This window comes from Pholis gunnellus (assembly GCF_910591455.1).
Source record: "Pholis gunnellus genome assembly, chromosome: 7".
In the NCBI taxonomy this organism is placed as follows: domain Eukaryota; kingdom Metazoa; phylum Chordata; class Actinopteri; order Perciformes; family Pholidae; genus Pholis; species Pholis gunnellus.
This window is the reverse complement of record NC_136533.1, coordinates 24,288,363-24,309,164: the sequence shown is the minus strand read 5'-3', so window position 1 is coordinate 24,309,164 and position 20,802 is coordinate 24,288,363. Positions and strand designations below refer to the sequence as shown.

Genomic DNA, 20,802 nt, shown 5'->3' with positions numbered 1-20,802 from the left:
ACTGTGCATAGAAGGACTGAATGAGGTACATTTGTAAGCACTTACCTTAAATGTGTAACTTTTAGAGTGAGGATAAACTACCAACTGCTCACATGAAGAGAAGCCGCTCTGCTCGTGCCACGTTCGTACATGCGCTCTGATGTATAAAGGTATTGAAGCCGGCGTTGTTGTTAGTATTTGCATTGTTAAATCAATACATTTGATTTTTTGAAAGACACTGCCCCCTCCTGCTGAAACTTTCCTCACTACATCAGTAATACAGGCCTATATTACTGATGTACTATAATAGGCCTAAGTCAATAATATAGGCCCGTTACCTAAAAGGTGCGGGTCGTCCTTCAGAGGATCGGTGGTTTGATTGATGTGTAGTGTTAAAGCGCTCCGAGCGGTCACAACTCCATTTCCCTTGTTCATGTGTCCTGTGTAGGGTTTTATGACATCACTATCTTGGAAGCCAATCAAGATCCAGTATGCAGCTCACACAGATGTGACGTGTAAACCTGAAGCCTGCAGGGCACAAACACTGAAGCAGCAACATCTGATGGATCACCTTTATCAAACACAAGTGTGTGTGTGTGTGTGTGTGTGTGTGTGTGTGTGTGTGTGTGTGTGTGTGTGTGTGTGTGTGTGTGTGTGTGTGTGTGTGTGTGTGTGTGTGTGTGTATATATTGACCTGGAAACGAACAGAGGCCCATTAGGAGGATTTTATTTGTCATCAGCTGTACAGTGTCTCATCTTCCAACATAACAAAGGGTTCTTCTGTGTTCCTGATCTTCAAACCATTCTCTCTGAATTCTTCTGCCAAAAACAAACGAGCAATGTGCAAACAAAAAGCAATGCTGTTGCTATGGGAACAGTCAAACATCCATCCGTCCGCCTGCAGAACAACAACACGAGCGGTTGACGACAGAACATTTGGTCTACCTTGTTTTACAGAATGAGATGTCAGACATCTTACTAAAGTCAGCGACGTCTCTCTGTGTCCTCGCTGCTCTACAGACAGCAGCCATCCAGCTGATGGAAGTGGTTCCACCGAACAATGACAGAAAGGCCACATAAAGACACCAGCAGAACCTCTTCAGAAGACAAATCATTTGATGCTTTTTGTTCTAATCTTGATTCCTCCAGGAGACAGACCTCCGTATCAACTTCAAGGGAACGCCTTAGTCCAGGCCTGAGACGTTATTACATGTTAGAGAAGCTTTTAGAGTCTCTCAGCAGATACTCAACACCCCTGCTGCTCTTTAAAAGGTGAAACCAACCTCACTGAAAGGGTTCAGGAGAACAGAAAGAGACCAAGCTTCTGTGTCACCACTGAACTCAACCAACCGCAGTGGAAACTGTAGCCGGGCCACAAATGAAAGCAGCTAAACGGCTCCGAGTTCCAGAATGTCAGCGGTTGAGATTAGTGGAGGCTCATCAGGACACGGAGCAGCAGCATGTTGACGGGGACATGAGAAGCTTAACAAACGTCTCCAAAAATATTAAAAAAGGTTTGCCATCAATCAGAAAAGAAAAGGCTTTAAAATGTGTATTTACATGCAAACCACCTGCCACAGATGATGATCATTGATTGTAGTGGAGAGGGGGGGGGGGGGGGGGGGTCGTTTGAGTAGTAAGTATGGACGCACAATATAATATATATATATATATATATATAAATAAAACGGCCCAAAAAAAAGCCAAATTGCTTTTATTGACTTAAGTGCGTTATGACCTTATTTTCAAAAGAAAAAAGAAAAAGTGAGATTATCGGCATCATCAATCAGCATCGTGCATTCCTCGTTCCAAAACCTAAATGAACTTTAAAGGAGAAATCAGAGCGGCTGGTAGAAGCTTGTTGTCAGAAGCATTGACATAATTCCACATTGATTGGAGTATTTGGAATGTTCAAAATCACAACTATAGAACAACGTTTCACCCTCTGCGTTTCCTCTAACCGGCAAAGATAGTTCAGTAAAGTAGCTCCCTCGACATGTTAACGAGGATGACTAATATGTTCCATCGGTGAGGAAGCTGACGGAGGGAAGTTTCCATTAGAACCAGGTCGGCTGCTGGATGTCACTTCTCACGACTTCTGTTCATCAGACTGGATCTGCTCATGAATACACTCTGATAACTTACACCATGTGTTTAAACAGGCCGAGGAGGTACACATATACAGATGGTCAAAGTCATGTACCGTATACTAGCTTTCATTAGGAAAAGCTACATTTATATCTATATATATATATATATAAATATATATATACACACATGTAAAGGCTTGGAATTTGCTAAATCGGGTTGGTTGCAAGAAGAGCCAGTAAGTCAAAAGTGAAGGTAGATCAGATAATGTCTCCTTTTGGCAGAGCGACATGTAGAGGAGCTGTGTGTGGGTAGAGACTGACAGGATGTGGCTTTGGGTAGAAACAAAACACACAATGACTCATTCAGAAGACATTCAAACTGAAAAAAGCATTAAGAGCAGAGAGCAGTCTGTCATTAGCTTGGACGATATCTGTATATGACGTGGGATCTGCTAGTGTGTGTGTGTGTGTGTGAGAGAGACCCACACTCATCAGTATGCAGTTGATGGACATGGATCTGAAGTTAGTGTGAGTAAATATTTACATGCGGCTTCCCTTCTTTGTGCATGGTTGTTTTTGCTGCCGCCATCTTTTTTGTAGCCACTTCAATGGAGGCAAAATGGCTGCCGTTAAAAGCCCACACAGATGGTACATAAGGAGAAGGCCAAGGATGTGGAAATGTTGATGTGTGTACTCATAGTCCGGCTACACGTGTGGCTGTGTGGAGTTCACCGGTCCATCATGCTGAGGATCATCTCCGGCGTCAGATCTCCGTTAGCGGCGGCGGTTGCCGTTTCCTCGTTCACGGCCAGCTCCACAGTCTCCACCCCCTCCCCGTCTAGCTCCACCCCCTCCACGGTCAGGGCCACTCCCTGCTCCAGAGATGTCGCCACAGAGGCGTCGCTGTCCTCCTTCTTCACGATGATGTTCTCCACTGCTCCGGTGCTCTCATCCTCCACCTGAATGATGGCGGCAGCTGCAGAACACAACAGATAACGTCAATGACAAAGCGGCAGGTAGCGCATGCAGCGTCTTTCTCATTGTTTGTACCATATGGTTTATACGTAGTCTGGTCCGGTCTCTACTAATACGAGGTATCGTAGAGCTCTGGGTGAACACCTACATCTACAATATTTCTTTCCTGATTCAATGTCGCGAAGATGATGACCGGAGCATCTCAACACTGATCGGCTTTAAAGACACAGCGACACGCAGATTTCTCGCCTGAGTTGAAAGATTTTAACTTTGCGTCCATTCGTGTCTTTGCATTGGCTTTGTATGTAATCTACTCGCAAGGAAAATTCTCACCACGGTTGGTGTGACAGTTGAGGTGCTATTGCTGATTCATTCTGGGTATGTTCATGTCGGCTGTTTATCCAACAGATCGGGCTTAACTTGATACTTCCAGTCAGCAGGTGGACCATGACTGACTGGGATCACGTTAAATACAGGATTAGGAAAGAACATTAGCTATGGTGCATGTGCATTTACAGTACTTAGATATTACATGAACTAAAAACAACCTGTGCTCCACATCAACTGGTCTAATAAATCCCGTCCGTGTTCTCACCAGAAGCAGCCGCCTTGGCAGCCACCCTGGCGGACTTGCTCGGTGTCGGAGGCTTGGGTGCGTTCTTTGGGGGTCGGCCTCGTTTCCTCTTGACCGGTGGCTCGTCAGGAGCCGGTACTGGGATGGCGGCAGGGGCCTGGTCCAGTTCCATGCTTTCTGGCTCCTCCTCTTCCTGTAGCAGTGATGCCTCTTCCTCGCCCTCGCCTTCACCTTCCTCCTCCTCCTCCTCCTCCTCCTCATCCATTTCAGCATGATCCTCCTCCTCTGCATCACAGAGAAACAACAAAGACAGACATCAGGTCAACTGATCAGACCAGAACAAACAGCATCTCGCCCACGCTTGCATGCAATGTAAAATTCTCACCGCTGTCATCCTCATCTCTCCTGCTCCTCATCTTCCTCTTTCTTCCTCTCCTCCCTTTCTTCGGGGGTGGGGCTCCATTCTCAGCATCCTCCACCTCACCAGTGCAGTTCTCCGAGTGGCGAGCCATGGTGTTCTACAAGAACACACCGTTAAAGACTCTGTCGACTTCTACAACTGATTACTCATTAGCACCTCGGGTGTGCGACAGGTAGAGAGTGGCGTTACCCTGCGAGTGAAGGTCTTGCTACACTTGGGGCAGACGAAGGCGGTGGGGACAAAGTTGGGGTCGTGATAGCGTTTGAAGTGCATGTCCAGCAGCTGCTTCTGCCTGAAGGTCTTCTCACACTGGCTGCAGGCGTATGGTTTCTCTCCAGTGTGAGTTCGACGGTGCATGACCATGTGGCGCTCCTGGACCCAGCAGCGAGACAACGTTAGCAAACACAGGTACACAGACAGAGCCACACAGTTCCTTCTGGAACCATTGGAACGGTGAGGCCAAATGTCAAAAGATGAATATGAGACAAGATATCAGCAGCTCAGTTTCTATTTCCAGGTATTTATATCTAGATCTGTTAAACAACTTAGAAGATGGCACCATATGTTTGAACCCATTCATTTTTAAAGTGAGTGGGCTATGGGAGCTGAGAGAAGGAGGGACATCAATCAGAACAAACAGTGGCCATAGCCAGTACAACCATGTGGAATGTCCTGAAGAAAGAAACCACTGGAATACAGAGCAACAGACGTGAAACCAGTAGACCAAGGAAACCCACTGGTACATACACATGCTGTACACCGTACAGCGTTTAAATGAGTCTCAAACCGCGCATGTAAAAACCAGGTGCATGCATGTCATGTGAGCGCACAGAGCGAGCAAAAAAGTATTTCTGCTGCGCGAGCACAAGCCTGTAAGGATGCTTGACCCTCCGTGATCCCAACTGCTCAACACTCACTCGTCAAGTTGACTTTTGAGACCGAGGCGGAGAAGGAATAGACGGTCTCCACTACAGAATGATCATCGTACACTCGCAGGAATGTGATCATATGAAATTGTAATTCACATGCTCGGAAAATGGTCACATATACAACCACAGTCTGGAGCCCTGCGGAGGCTACAGCAGAAGATGCAAACCATTCATCAGCAGTAAGACTAAAAAAGGTTCTGACAAAGAAAAGAAACAAACGGTTCTGGGACAAAGTTGTATGGACTGATGAGACAGAGATGAGCCTTTAACCTAATGTGTGAGCAGAAAGAAAGAATCATGATCCCAAACACTCGAGCTCATCTGTGAGACGCTGCAGAGGTAACGTCTGACTGATCTACAGAGATGAGGTAACACACGATGGAAGCAGCAGAATGAACTCAGAAGTCTACAGAAATACTCTGGCCTGATCGTAACTGATTGGGAGATTCTTCATCATGCAGCACTACAAAGACCCAAAACACACTGCCTATCAACCGGGGAGTTCATCGGGGGGGAAGCTGGAAGGTTTTAGACCAGCCGAGTCGATGCATTTTACTTCCTAAAGAGGAAACTCAAGGGACCCCCCCACCAGAGTTTGGTGATTTTTGGCGAGCAGACTTGATGCAGTTATTGAAAGCAAAGAATTTGCAGCTAAATATTAAGAATGTATCACTTGTATCTATTTTGAGTTCTTACACTGTTGCTCACCTTAATATCAGGTGTTCCTGTACAAAAGGTGCTATGTATGCGGTTGTTCAACAGATCTAGATGTAAATACCTGGAAATAAAAGCTTAAACGCTGATCTCTTGTCTCATATTCATCTTTAGTTGTCTAGTTGTGGAGAAGGACTGTACATCAATTCAAAATTAAAAATGTAAAGTCATGGTAGCGGCAATGCCCTGTGGATGGCAATGTTGGTCTGTCGTTGGGTCTGTCCATCGTTTTGGTCCAGAATTAAATATCTCAACGACTACTAGAAGGATGGTCCAGAGTATGAATCCTAAAGACTTTTGCTCTAGTGCCAGAGCAGGTCAAACGTTGAAGTCCTACAGTAACAATGTTTACCATCTACCAGCAAACCCACTAAACTGAGATGGTCAACTCGGTAAACAGAACTCAGAGTCTCTATCAGGGCTGTAGACTTTTGTTTTTGCTATTATTCATTTCAAAAGTTAATGATTTTTATCATTTCAGTGGTACCGACATTCAAATGAAATGGTAAGCCCGCACATGACTCCACAGAGATATGTGTATGCACACACCTGGCGGCAGCAGTAGTCACACATGTCGCATTTGAACCTCTTCTCGTTCTTATGGGACTTCTGGTGCTGGATCAGGGCGTAGCGCTCATGGAAAACGGCGTCGCAGTAACGACACTTCTTTCCAGTCTCAATGAATGAGTGCTGCTTACGAAGGTGGACACCTGGAGGAGCACACGGACGACAAAAGAAAACACATTGAGGGAATAAAACGACATGGCAAAGTAAACCATCTCGTCTGTGTGAGTGAGCGTATTACCCAAGTCGCTCTTGCGTGCGATGACTGTGTCACAGTGTGGACAGTGGAATTTGGCCACGTTCTCTGTGTGTTTCTGCAGAATGTGCATCTTCATGGTTCCACTCTGGGTGAATCGGGCGTGGCAGATGTAGCACTCGTAAGGTTTCTCTCCTGAGAAGAGGATTGAGATGTAGACAGGTGTAGCATTGCTCAATGCTATAATTAATGTTTTTCATCTAACAGAACGTTAAAAGAATCCTAAGAGGTAACAATATGCAGGACGTATGACACACAATTTATGAATTACCCCAAAATTATAGATTTGAACAATCCTGTATCCATCAGTGCTTAAATGCTTAAAGTAAAGTATAGTTCTGTAGTTGGTTGTAGTTCACAACTGATGGGGTTTTTGATTGGGACACATTCTTTTGTAAGGGAGATAAACATAACCCTTTTCATATGAAATATTTTAAAAACAATACTCCAAAAACTACCACCTGTTCCTCCTCGACAGCTTTAAAAGTAGAGAACAGAAGTAAAGGTGTCCACTTTACCCGAGTGTGTCCTCATGTGTCTCTTCAGCTTGTATGTGTCTCTGCTGGCGTAGCTGCACAGGCTGCACTGGAATGGACGCTCACCGGTGTGGGAACGAATGTGACGCTTTAGTTTGCTCACCTACACAACATCCACACACAAACACATTTCAGAACACTGGCAAAAGAGAATAAGCTGCCATCATATGACAAAGTGATATTTGAATCTGCTCTGTCTGGAGTCTGTCATCCACCATTACTGTTTTACTCAAGCACAGCGAAAGTGTATATACTGTGCAGGCACTAAAATGTAATACACTGCACTTTGAAAACGTCACATAAAAACACTGCAGACAGAAGCTGGGTTTACCTCCACACTGGCGTAGTCACACATGGAGCATTTGAAGGGTTTCTCATGTGTGTGTTTGTAGCGACGATGACGGACCAACTCTCCACTAGTCACAAAAGCCATATCACAGTCTGTGCACTTGTGCGGACGAGTTCCTGCGTTCATTAAAAACAAAGACACGTGTCAGCTTTCCACGTGCTGCATGGTATTGAAAAACTCAACCATTGTTATGTCTTCTCTTAAAACTACTGCTACTGTTGCTGTCTGTATGAAGACGTGTGGTAGCGCATACCAGTGTGTGTGTTGAGATGGTTTCTTAGCAGGGTCACCGTCCTGAAGGCTCGTCCACACAGGTGACACTTGTGAGGTCTCTCATCTGTGTGGCTCTTCATGTGTCTGTCCAGGTTGGAGCGTCGAGGGCACGTGTAGCTACACAGCTCACACTGAAACGTCTTCTTCACTCCTGACACACAGCAATGACAGACACAGACCTCGCATTAAATGACAGTGTTTGAACCATCACCCAGCGTTACCTAGAGCTGGGTATCTGTACTGGATACCTTTAACCACGACAGCTACAACTCAAACTGAATACGGAGATGTCTAAACTGCCGACTAGCAGCTAAGGGTGCAAACAGCGATAATGACGGCAACAGTGCTAACATAGTTCACAGTGTTAGTCTTTGTTTTACGTGGTATTCACTTGTATTGTCACTGAGTAAGACATTTTCAAGTGGACCCCAGGAGGAATATCGGCTGTGATAGAGCAGCTAAATGAGATCTGAACTAACACATGAATTGCAATGCATTGTGGGTGTGCAGTGAGCACTGTGAACATTTTCACTTCACAATCCATTTGAAGGAACTGTGACAGTATAGTATAGAAGAGCTACTTATGTTTACTATAGTTAAGAGTGATGGGTAGAATCCAGTGGTTCATATGTGGCTCATGTGGCAGTTTAAAAACCTTTTAAGTCTTTATGGGAGGCACAAGACAACCGTGGCTGTATTCCAAACCAAACGAAAATGGTGTCACTTCCATTACGCCCTCAGTCCAGCAAACAGCATTATCTCACCTTTCTTCTTGATCTTGGTGGGTTTGGGTGGTTTCATGTTGCCCACCACTTTCTCAGCATTGACCTCAGACAGAAGGCCCTCCTGCTGTTCCTCTTCAAAGTCATAGACACTGACGTCCATGTCCTTATCTCCTTCCGCGTAACGCAGACGACTCTTCTTCCCCTGGACAAACAGCGAGCCATCACACCTCATGTTAAGCTGATGACAGTTAAAGCTTTTAGCATGTGGTAGAAATCCAGTTCAATTACAGAGAAGAGTGTCACATCCCCAAGAACAAAGAGACTGATACCACACAGCTATCTTGCCTTCTTGGTCTTCTTGAATGCTCCACACGGGGGCTGATAGTCTGGGTCTTTAGCCCAGGTTGGGTCGTCATTCAGAGGCTGAATGGGCTCCTCCTCCACTTCGTCCAGCAGCTGGTTGCCCACCTCCTCATCTTCGTCCTCTATAGGGTGGATGTCTCCTCCCTCCTCCTGCTCCACTGTCTCCACCTCCCCATTAGCTCCAACCTTAACCACCTACACATCGAACGCATTCATTGAATTCATCAGTAAGACAAGTCACAGTTGCTCAAGTGTAAAAGAGAAAGTATGTGCGATGTCTTTCGTTACTGAACAAAAAATGTGTACGTATTTTAAAGGCAACCAGAATAAGTCAGTTAAATAAAACTATAAATTCCTGTAATTTGAATTTAAATATATTATGTAACTGCACACCAACCATCTTCACAAATGAATTAGTAGTTCCAGTGTCACAATACTCCTAAAAGTGATGCAGCTGCTAGTTTTCAAATGCAGTCAGGCATAAAGTTAAAGCCCGACGATGAACGCGTCCGTCTGTTTACCTGAAAGCCCTCCGGCAGCGGCAGGGTGTGGCAGATGACCGGGTCTCCGTCCTTCGGCATAGCAGTGGTGTCTACAAAGGTGCCTTGCTGCAGGGCCTCAACGGTAGTGGCAGAGACCGGCACCTGGACCAGCTGGAGCTCCCCGAGACCCAGAGCCGCCTGCTCCTCCATGTTCACCACCTGAGAACGAGGGGACCTGAGGTCAGCACCCACCAGACAGCGAGACAAGAGGAACGAACTGGAGGATTCTATCACGTGAAATGGCTCCAGAGGAGCGCCTACCTGTAGAGTGATGATTTGAGTCTGGTCCACGGTTGTTACAGTTGCTTGGTGAGCGCCACCCGACACCCCTCCGACGACACCCACGGTCGTTGTAGCATCTATCACCTGCAAATCAACTCCATTTTAATGTTGGGCAGAGCTCCATACTCCAGCAGGGACATAAGGAATCCTCAGTTCAAGCTGAGAGTGACATCCAAACCATCTTTCTTTAGAGACCAGGCCTGCTTCCTGCTTCGGCTGCCAGGTCTGGACATAAACACAAAGCTCTTGACAGTGAGCTTACCTCAGTCTTCATCTGCAACAGGGTGGGATCCAGTGAGTCCATAACCATCATTTCAACCCCGGCTCCACCGTCCCCCACCCCAGCATCCATCAGCTGCTGCTGAGCAGCTGCTACCATTCTGTCCCCGTGACCTGAAACACAACATTTCTGGGAATAAATTATTTAACCACATTCTCCACAAAAACTTGCAATAACCATTTCTACTTTCACTGGAAATCTACTTCTGTGTGCTCTTTTTACATGTGGGACCATTTCATGTGCAATTAGTAAGAACCTTGTTCCAGGACTCCTGCTTGTCCCTCCACCATGCCCCCGGCTTCTGCAGCTTGCTGGAGGAGGTCAGCCACCATGGCATCCTGGCTGTGAATGGCCTGGATGGAGGGGAAGTCTTTGTGCGGGACCTCCACTACCCCTACACCCTCTGTTGGCCCTCCGTCCATGCTGGGTAGGAACTGAAATATGTGGGAACAAAAATGATCTAGCAGTGTATTCCACCTCTTTCTGGCTTTTGAAGCCATCAACTGGAAACACGTTTGCTCTATTACAGTGGGGTTCAGTCTTACACTATGAAGCAGATACCCGATTAGATAACCTCGTCTTATCACAATAAAAACCGTCAGACCCTTTCATCACACAAGACTGTAAACCAACGTGTTAAACTGCCAACATAGAGCTGACCCTTGACTGTCTGGTTCATGAAAAAAAAAAAACTCAGTTTTTTTGCATGTGTGTTCTTGTGTATCTGTGCACACACTGTGACGATGGTCGTAGCCCTACTTCTAGTTTGGTCTGACCAAACGGCCATTATATTCAATTTACTATGACAAAGTATTAACCCGCTGAACCGTTCCTTTGCTCCTGTCACAGCTGTGTTGGTCTCAGCCGAGATAATCATGGCTTCCTTGAGGCGCGTCTAGTTAAAGCACATGACGTGTTCAAGGACCGTCGGAAAGATACAAATCTGACGAGTATGACTATTTTCACAGCTTCTGGCTGTGATAAACGGTGTAGCTGGGCGACTGTGGCTCAGTGGTAGAGCAGGGTCGTCCTTCAATCAGAGGATTCAGGTATATGTGAGTGTGTCAATGATTACATAGTCCTGATGAACAGGTGGCACCTTGCATGGTAGCCATGTCAGTGTATGAATGATGACATGTAGTGTTAAAGAGATACAAGTAGAGTCCGTTTAGCTTAGGAGATTGTTTAAAGCAAACATTTTCCATCCCGGCTGCAGGTTTTGGGGTTCAGAGGGTTAAAAAGAAACAAACAGCATATGGACACATTTGAGAAGCTGGAAGTGGGAATGCTTTACGCTTTATAAAGGACAGAACTGTTAATCGTGTGCTATGAAAAAGAGGGCATCAAAACATTCATTGGCTGGTGTATTTCCATCTAATAGACATGAAAGAGTTGCAGTAGGATTTGTACACACACCATCATGTGACTATAATCATTCTGCTCATGAATCAAGTCCTGAATTCCAGGCCAAGAGTGATACATTAGCAGCACGTATTGCTGCTGAGTGTGGTTTAACAGTCAGAAGTGACATGCTCTGTTGGGTTGAGCTGAACGGACTCACAGTGGGCTAACGGAGCTTAGTTCTGCTCTTTGTGCAACTGCCTTGAATCTACTGCTGAAAGAAGGTGTTTGAGTGTGACACATTTCAAACAGCCCATTGTTGTAAATATGTTGCCACTTAACACTACTAGTGTTACCTGGAACAGCAACGATAAATTAACTGTTTTCATGATTTCTGTAGGCCGGGCTGCAGCATGCAGGGCTGTGATACAGCTGCTCTCCCTTTTGTTTGCTGCTGAGCTTTGCTGAATGAAATGCCTGTCTGCTACCTGACTGTCCCTGTCAACCTGAGGGAGGGAAGAGGGAAATGTTACACACACCCAGATGTTTCCTGCACACACAGACACGGTGACTGCAACAGCCTACACATCTCTGATAAAGTTAACTGTTCAAAATGATTTGAAAGCCTGTGGTTGAATGTCACCATTTGTAAACCCGGGAGGGATAAACTTCATGCAAATTAACTGTTTTTGTGAACATCAGTTCAAAGCAGAAAACTGTGCAACATTCGGCACTGATGCTTTTTCTTCAACCGCTGAAAGCAGCTTGGTAAAGAGTGTGTGACTACACACACACACTAGCACACGGTGAAAGGCTCCACACGTGTCTGGTAAGTAACAAGACATCAATAGAGAGAGCCGGCCAGGCTCATTGTTCCACTGCGTCCCTCTTTGTATGCATCTTGGTCACAAGGACTCACAAAAGCTGTCTTTGAAGGTTTTGTACAAGATAAGAATCTTTAAAGCTGAGGGTTTACAGGTATTGATTGATAACCACGGGCCTTGAAATCCTTTCTGAACATTTCACACAAGCTCTAAATCGTAATGTCACTTGTTTTAAAAGCACACGGAAAAAAGTCGCTGGTGATTTCGGTCCGTGCTGAATTGCCACACATTCACAGTGGTCCAGTAACTGAGTCTCTGTGTAGGCCACGGTGTACTATTTAACAAAGCAATGAACTCTTTGACCACGACTGCCTCATCTACCACGGTATGCCAAATACAGCAACACCACTGATATTTTGGATATTGTGTCTATTTTCCTCAACAACTAGAGTATCTAATAACATAACCTCGGAAAGTAGTCAACTCATATTGTTAAAAATACCACAGCTGCATTCTGGTCGGACGGGTCAATGTAAAGTGTACATGGGTACTGAACCAGGTGGAGCAGCTGCATGGCCGAGTTAGTGTCAACAACATCTGCTTGTTTGCAGGTTTCCGTGTCCACTTGTCTTAATGGTTCTTACTGGTGGAAGCCGGCGAGGCTCTTGTAAAGGCCTTCATAGATGCTTTGCAACACATTTACCACAACAAGGCGACGGCGCTGAGCTGTCGCCTCCCTGCCGGCATTTCTATAGCGGTATTTTTGTAGCTCTCCAAGCCGAATCGTAGAGGGAGCTCTCTGCTGTAACATACATCTGTGGCTGTGATGCTCAAGGTGGGCTTAGAATAGAGAGACAAGCGGGCAGCGGGTGCAACAACAACTGCCAAATCCGACCACAGCGCCGTTACGGAAAAGGGGCGAGAAGTGCGACATTTGACCGTGGAAGAGGGCTGATTTCGGTGGAAACACTCGTGGTGTGTTTGGTGTTAGGGAATCGGTGGCTGCTGTGATCTCCGTGTTACTCGAATGCCTCGTCACTCTCTCCGCTGGCCCGAGCGGAACTCTCCGCGTATTTACTGCGCAACCAGAAAAGCGTTTTGAACCGACTTACAGTTCAATACAAGCGAGGACAGACGCGACCACAGCCAGCTCAGTTAAATGATGCGCCAAATCGATGTTTTAATGTGGTTACTTGTTGGGATTCCAGCACTTTCAACAGTCCCAGCGTAACGCTACGACGGGGGAAGGGCCTAGCTTCTGTGCAGACCTAGCTAACGCTAACTGTGGGCTAACGTGAGTTGCTACAGCGGTTTAAGTTAGTATGAAACACGCTAAAACGTGGAGTCAGTCGAGTGTCGTAACATACTACGAGGCTCTTTGCGTGCACACCCGTAGTAATGTCATCGTGCATTTAGGCATGTGAATGTGTGTGTAACACCTGGCGTGTATTAGCTAAAGATAACAAGCTAACACTAGCTAAGGGCGATAACTTAAACCCGCCAGTTTCCATGTCGTCAAGGCTGTAAAGACGGGAAACAAAGAAGCGAGAAAATGGACGCCTCGGCCTAAACTCTCCAACCAAATCGTCGAAGCATTCGTAAGTTATCATCGACGATATTGTGACAGATGCGTGTAAAATACAGCGGGTTGTGTACATTTATGACTACTTGGGTTATTTAAACGTATTTTGACGGGGTTTTCGATAACGATAGAGGGAGACAAACACTCTCCGACGAGCTGCCGGACCCAGAGCCCCATCGTGACACCTAGAGGCCGATTAAAGATCCTGCAAACTCCCCCCATATCAGAAAAGTAGTGATACTTTACCTCTTTTTTCTGTGTTTCTCTCCCCGTTTAACTCGAGCTAAAGCAGAGAGCCTGTGCTACAAAGTTTAACACGCTGGTGAGAAACGCAGGCTTCTTCGCAGTTTGTTTTAATCCCTCTCTCGCTTTAGCAGAGTAGCCTCTGCCACAAAATGGCAGTTGTGAGCTCAGTGCGCCTGTGCGGCCGCTGGGGGGTGGTGTCGAAGCTGCTGCAGAGCCCCTGATTGGCCAGGAGGGGCGCCCCGTTGGATACATTGAAGCTCATTCATCACGATAGAATGAATGCTTCTCTCAGGACCCTCGGAGATATGTCAAAGTCTACATTGGAATTAGGCATAACAAGTAAAAATGTTGTAAGATATGAGTTCATTTCAAATAGAACAATGTTTCAAATGACCTGAGTGCATCTGTTGAATGCACAGTATCAAATTGTAGTTAATACTGTAGCAGTCGACTTGCTGTGTAGCATGAAGTCACATCTCTCAGGCATGTTTGCCCAAAATTAAAGTGAAAACATGACCAGGAAACCAAAAAAGTGCACAGAAATGACTGCCTTTAAAAGGTTTGAGTGTACAATCAGTAGTGTCCATCAATTATTAATCAATGCACCAATGATGGCTTCGGTCATGGTCCGTACGCTGTTACAGCTGCTGTCTCATCACAGTTTGTGAAGAGTCTGCTGATCGTCTCTCACGACCTAAAACAACAGGGCACTTCTACGACTGATTATTTATGTTATACTCACTGTATAATTAAAAAACATGGGACACATGGGACAATCTTTAAACACATTTTAATATTTTGTATATGTTTGACACCAGAATGCCTGGAAATATATTTTAGAAAAGAAAAAGAAAAATATATAATATTCCATTTCCAATGCTGCACAATGTATGCAGATTGTGGGTGAAAACAAAGTGTGCTGCAGTGTTTTTTTCATGTCTTCATTCTTAAATAAAGTATATCTATCTCTCATTGCATCTCTGTTACTATGAAACCACGAGGCACTTAAAGCACAGAGATGCAGATTGCTGCTGTCCTTTAGAAACCCAGAGTGTAAATACATTTAACACAGTGGAAGCCCTCTTCTACACATATACAAACAGTCCTATGTTGCTTATCATATGCTGTAGTATTGAACACAATATACAGCAAGCTATTTGTCTGATCCCCCCTCACAACATCTGAATGTTCTTTTTTAGCAACAAGACAGTACATCATTAAGTCATAATGCATCTATGATGCATGAAATTGGATTAGGGCTAGTGAGAAAAATCTGTTCCAAAATGAATCATTATAGAGATTATAGAGAATTCTTTCATTTCTGATTTTACATTTTTCTGCCCAAATCCTGATATTTTGTATCTTATTTCTTATTAATAGGAGTATTCTTAGTTAATATCTCTTCAGTTGATTCTTAATGTTTTTTTATATGCTGAATGACTTCAAAGGAACTAATGAGCAAACACACGTTGCTCAGTAACAGGGTTGGCACATTGTTTATTAGGAACCTGAGCCCTCCTGCTTGTCCCATTCTCCTACTCTACTCTACACCAATTCTAACTATGTTATGGAACATGAATGTCTGAACCAAATATCATGGATCCATCAGTTACATGTAGAGATATTTCAGTCTGGATCAAACTGACAGACATCAATACAACATGTTTACATGATAACATTAGCATACAGTATGAGACTGGAAACAGGAAATAAAAAGGCAACATCACAGTCAGCAGTGTGGAACAAATGAAAGGGTTACAATGAACCGGATGAATCACCGGGGCCAGACATCTTGAAATCTTCACTGACGACAGTCAACTCTTTAGGTACGTTGCAACTCTAAAGAATGACACCAGAGTTTTTGCATCCTGTTTTACCCGTTTACTAAGAACCACGTTGTTGACCTCATGCTGGCATTTTTCCCAAGCTTGTGTTGTGCATCTTTGTATACTGGATCAGTAAAGTGATAAAGGAATGAGTCCTAAACGATTACGTAGTATCTCATAATTACAAGCTCTTAAGAAAAAATCTCTAAAAATGAGGTCCTACATCAGAATTATGAAGAAATCCTCATGTTGTTATGAGGTTGTCATCTCATAATTACAGCTCTTGTAATTATGAGTTACTGAGTCATAATTACAAGAAGTACATGCTGTTATTATGAAATACTGAGTCAAAATGATAAAATACTCATCTTGTAATTATGTGGTCCATAATCACACAATAAGGCCTTTAATGTTTTCCTTGGTGAGTGCAATGGGCTTACTTTGGGAAATGGTCAGCAGCAATGTAAAGACTTTAGTACGTCATTTGTAGTAAGTGGCATAAACATACAAAAACACTGGCACGTTCCTTTAATAATTTATGAGTCCAGGTCTGGAGTCTGAATTAATTATGATTATTCCTATTCGAACGTTTTAGGATGTCAATGTGAACGCAACAGGCTAATGTAAATTCTTGTTCTTAAAATTTTTAGTTTGAGTCTGAGGTTCAACTGTTATTGATGTGAATTTAAAGAGAACTGATCTCAGACCTGGACGAACTGTTCTATCCCTACCCAGTAATCTGTCCCCCCCACAGCAGTATGTTCCGAGGTACAGTCATTGCAGTAAAAACACATCTTATAAAACAAAGTATACATTTACAAATGAAGACTCTGTTAAGATTTAAAAACAAAACAATTTACAATCACAGAAAACTGAATTCAAGTGGCATAGTCATATATGTATTTCAGTGGTGGGCCGTCAGGGCCTGCAAAGCCTTCTCTGCTGGCCTAAACACAATCACAAAGTTACAGCTATTTTATAATTTAATAATTTTTCATAAATACACTACATGTATTATAATTTATACAAATATTTTCCCCATTATCTTATTTTCTCACTGCACAGCTACTGTGTACTCACAAGTGCCTCCATGTGCAGTTTAAGTGAATGGGGACGATATTGTTGATTGTCATAGTCTTCAACCAATCAGATCTTTAGTTTGACATGTTTGGCGTATTCTTTGATGTGCCATAGCTGCTAGCTAGCCTACAAGTACGTCAGCATTTAGGTGCAGCTCTGCAGTGAGGTGCAGCATGTGCTGTGATTGGTCAGTGGGCGAGCACGTGACTATTGGGAAACGAAACTTAAGGTAGCCAGCAGAGCTTAGTCGGAGTAGCAAGAGTTCAAATTGAAAGATATGGAAGAAATTATGACATTTTTATCACTTTGCTTGGTGTAGATTATTTTCTTTTTTACCTAGCTTTGTTTTTTGTGGGATTAAACTCTGTCAACAAAGACAGGAGGATGGAGTTTGTCTTTAAGTGAACAGCATTTGGTAAGTCAACTGCGTTTGTTTTTTACATCTAATATCTGAATGGCCCTCCAGTGTGTAGCAGAATGCGTGTTCCGCTGCAGGTCTGCTGGATTGATTTATCATACTTTGTTGTCATATGAATATATGTGACTGGTTCTTGTGAGTTTGTTGTCATTGTGTTAATTATATAGATTTGGACTGTATGCATTGTCCGTTAATTACGAAGCATACCGTCATGCGCAGAGTTATTGTCCGGACAATTTAATCTGCTGTTTTCTTTTACAAAGCAAGAATTATGGTCTGGAGAAATATGGATTGTGTGGTGATTGAATCAGTAGGGAACAGCTAAACGCTGCAGGGAGAGTTTGTAGATTGTGTGCTGCTGTTGTTTTCCTGCTAAGCTAGTTTAGCGTAGCCTCCCAGAACACATGTGCGGTGCCTCAGCTGTGTTTTGGTTTGTTTTTTCTTGTTCCGGGTTCAGAGGTCACACAGCCCGTTGTCTCCTACGTGAGCGCAGTTCCCACAATTTAAGCTTCTGCATTTTCCAAATGCACTCGTATTATTCAAATGTATTGTTCGGTTCATAAGCCTCGTACCGAACGGTTTAATACGAATACGTGTATTGTTACAGCCCTAGAAAGAAATAACCGTAGCTGTGGCGCCATAATGAGGTTATTAGAAGGTGGTTCAACTGTAGTAGGACAGCACTGAAGGCCCAGGTATAAAATGCACGGCCCGCCACTGATGTGTTTCCATAAAGAATAAGATATGTCAATATTATAAACAGTAATGGCACTGAATCGCTGAAACCATTCTCTGTGCAGAAGCAGCTTCACACCTTTCCTACAGTCTCAAGCAGAACTACAATGTGAGCTGTGCTTTTTCATCCGGTGCCAATAATATTGTCAGCGTTCCACATAAAGGCCTGTGAGTCAGTCAGAATACTTCATTCGTTTCACAGCAGTAGAAGTGTTTGGAGCTGCTGAACCTGCATCAAAATGTCACACCAGGCTTCACAGACACATCCCGATGTGAAAGAACACGTCCGACGTATACTGTATGTTCTCATCATATCAACAACACAGTCCTATGACCTGCAGGACTCTCCAAAGTCAACCTCCAAGTCAAGAGTTTGATGCCTGCTGTGATGCGACGCGCTCAGTAGGAACGAGTACTGGTTTGGTTCTTCAAGATGTATTCCATACTTGCATTTCCTGAAGCCTCATGTTGACGCTTTTACAGCATCTGAAACCCCCAATATGTCAGATTCTTTTAGTGCCGAGAACCCCACCCTCCTCACTCAGTGATTGGCCAGGCGGTTTGGGGCTGTGACAATAGGCGGCGTTTGAACGTTTCTGTCAAGCTCTCACAAACATGTCCGACACCTTGAAAGCCTTGGAGAGACAGTCTGAACTGTGCAAAGTCCTCATTCATTGTGTGGAGACTGCACTAAACGGAGATGGGTGATTAAACCAGTAGGAGGCTTTCCACTCCACCTTCTGGTGAGAAGTAATACTTTTACCTTTAGATGTAGTCAGACTACACCTTGTATAAACTAGTTTGATTGAGGTGCGAGTGTAGTCGAGCCATGAGGGTCATAGCCAGAGAGGAACAATGATTACAGCCACCAATAACTCCTCAGTCTAATAACCTTTTTTTTTAGGAATTATGTTTTCAGGTTGACCATCCATACCGAGCTCCCAGGAAGAGTGCCGCGCTTTGAAGCTAATTTTACAAAGTGGCTAAACCTTGGAATGCCATGAGGCCCAAAAATCTTTTTCTCATCGACTTACATTGGAAAAGATACGTCTGCAAATCAGCGATTAGTTTTTTTCTTTAAGGTAAATCAAGTTCCCTTTGCAAACACTACGTGCTTAGTTAAATCAATAGGTCCTAAAAGTTGTAAAATGCACTAATAGCTGAATCCAGAGTTATTGTCCGTTCATGTGGAAGGGCCTGAGACCGAGCGGCGGGGAGGCGGGATTAACGGTGAAAGGGAACGCTAGTGCGCCTGCTCTCCGGGTTCACTGATGTGGAAGATTGCTGGAAGATCCAGACAACTTTATCTGATTTCCCTACTTGGAAGTCTAACTTTTTTTGCTTCCACTTTCATAGGAATGAACAGAGCCCCGCCTCCAACGCTGTTTCTAGTTCTCTCAGTCTGTCTGTCTGTCTGTCCCAATCTGGACGCGTTAGTTCAGGAACACCTTGAGGTAAGCTCCTCAAATATCGCACAAAAGTCAACTTGGACTCGAGGATGAACCGATTAGAATTTGGTGGTCAAAGGTCGCTGTGACCTCATAAAACACATCATATGCAAATTAGGACAATTTACCACAAAATATCTAACAGGATGAAATGATGAAGTGATGACATTTTACACAGACATGGATGTAAACTACAACTTGAGTGGTTGGCGGACGTATACAACCGTGAAGAGATAATTCTAGTTAAAAAAAATAAATCAGAACCTATCTTTCTACGAATACTTCAGAGTGACGCTTCAGTATGGATCCTAATGAGTTCACAAACTCAGAAATGTATATGTATAAGTTCAGAATATCTATATTTTGAGAACAAAGCAATACTCTCTCTTATTTAAGTGAGTCCATCACAGCGTTTTATGCACCAGTGAAGTGGTTCCCGTGGTGAAGTTTTCATTGCACAGTGCTGCAGGTCAGCGCTGTAGCACAAGAGGCCGGTCTCAGTCCTACTTCCTACAGTCCTAGTTTATACTGTTGCATAAATACTGTGCAGGAATACAATGTTTCTAATACTATGTTATTCCTAGGAGCAGTAATCACAAATCACGGTTGGCAAAAAATGCAACAGTTCGGCAGATTTCAAAAAGAAAAGAAAGAAAAGAAAGAAAAGGGCACCGTTTTCCTTTTTGGTCAAGGTCTTGACTTGGTTTCATTTGGACTCGGCTTTGACTCGGTCACAAAAGCACTACAGACTACAGCATGGTGCAGGTCACCACAGCCGTCTGGCAAAACCAGCAAGCATAAGCAGAGAGCCAGTGGCTTCAGTAAAGGCAGAGCTGTATGAGAAGAAATGTTCTTCAGTTTGCAGGCATGTCCGTCTGGAGCAGGATTGTTCAAAAATGTTTTTAGCCTAAACTGGAGACATCAGAACCCATTAAGAGAAGTGGTTCAACGTAAGGGTCGGGGTACAATGGAATATTTACTCTACGTATGCCCACTGGTTCACCAAGGAGGGAGTAATAAAACGAATACAAGAAGCTCAACATTCGTAGGCCGTGAAAGTGTGAATCATCAGACAAAGTGACTTGGAATAGCTCTCGAGACTTTTGCTAACATATTTGGATTTGTCTGAGACATGGATGAATGAGTTTCTCAGCATCCCCTCCATCCTTCTACTCCTCCCTCCATCCTTCTACTCTTCCCTCCATCCTTTCGTTCAAGCCTGCTCACATTGTACATTCTTCCCGACAGTTACAGTCCGACTGAGTAGTTAGCACACGTTGATGAACACAAACCGGTGTGTTTGTAGCTTACTGACTTTAAATGTCTGCCCAGTGTAAAGTAGTTCTCCATGTGAGTATTATTGCAACCTCTCCAACAGTGTATATACTGTATATGTGTTTTAGTGGTAGTAGTGGTGTGTGTGTGTGTGTGTGTGTGTGTGGGTGTGGTG

At 44.1% G+C, this 20,802-nt stretch overlaps 1 protein-coding gene across 1 annotated transcript; it reads right to left on the bottom strand.

Annotated features, from left to right (window-relative positions):
- Positions 1-689: 689 nt before the first annotated feature.
- On the bottom strand, positions 690-14,074 carry LOC306698363 (transcriptional repressor CTCF-like). The gene is made up of 16 exons (XM_079162638.1): positions 13,846-14,074; positions 10,109-10,286; positions 9,835-9,965; positions 9,552-9,656; positions 9,270-9,449; positions 8,731-8,943; positions 8,425-8,587; positions 7,641-7,811; positions 7,370-7,503; positions 7,021-7,141; positions 6,488-6,637; positions 6,232-6,392; positions 4,229-4,411; positions 4,004-4,136; positions 3,640-3,903; positions 690-3,045 (listed from the first exon to the last, which is right to left on the bottom strand). Exons 2-16 carry the CDS (start codon positions 10,272-10,274, stop codon positions 2,798-2,800), a joined length of 2,523 nt encoding a protein of 840 aa, XP_079018764.1. The 5' UTR covers positions 10,275-10,286; positions 13,846-14,074; the 3' UTR covers positions 690-2,797.
- Between the last annotated feature and the right edge of the window lie 6,728 nt (positions 14,075-20,802).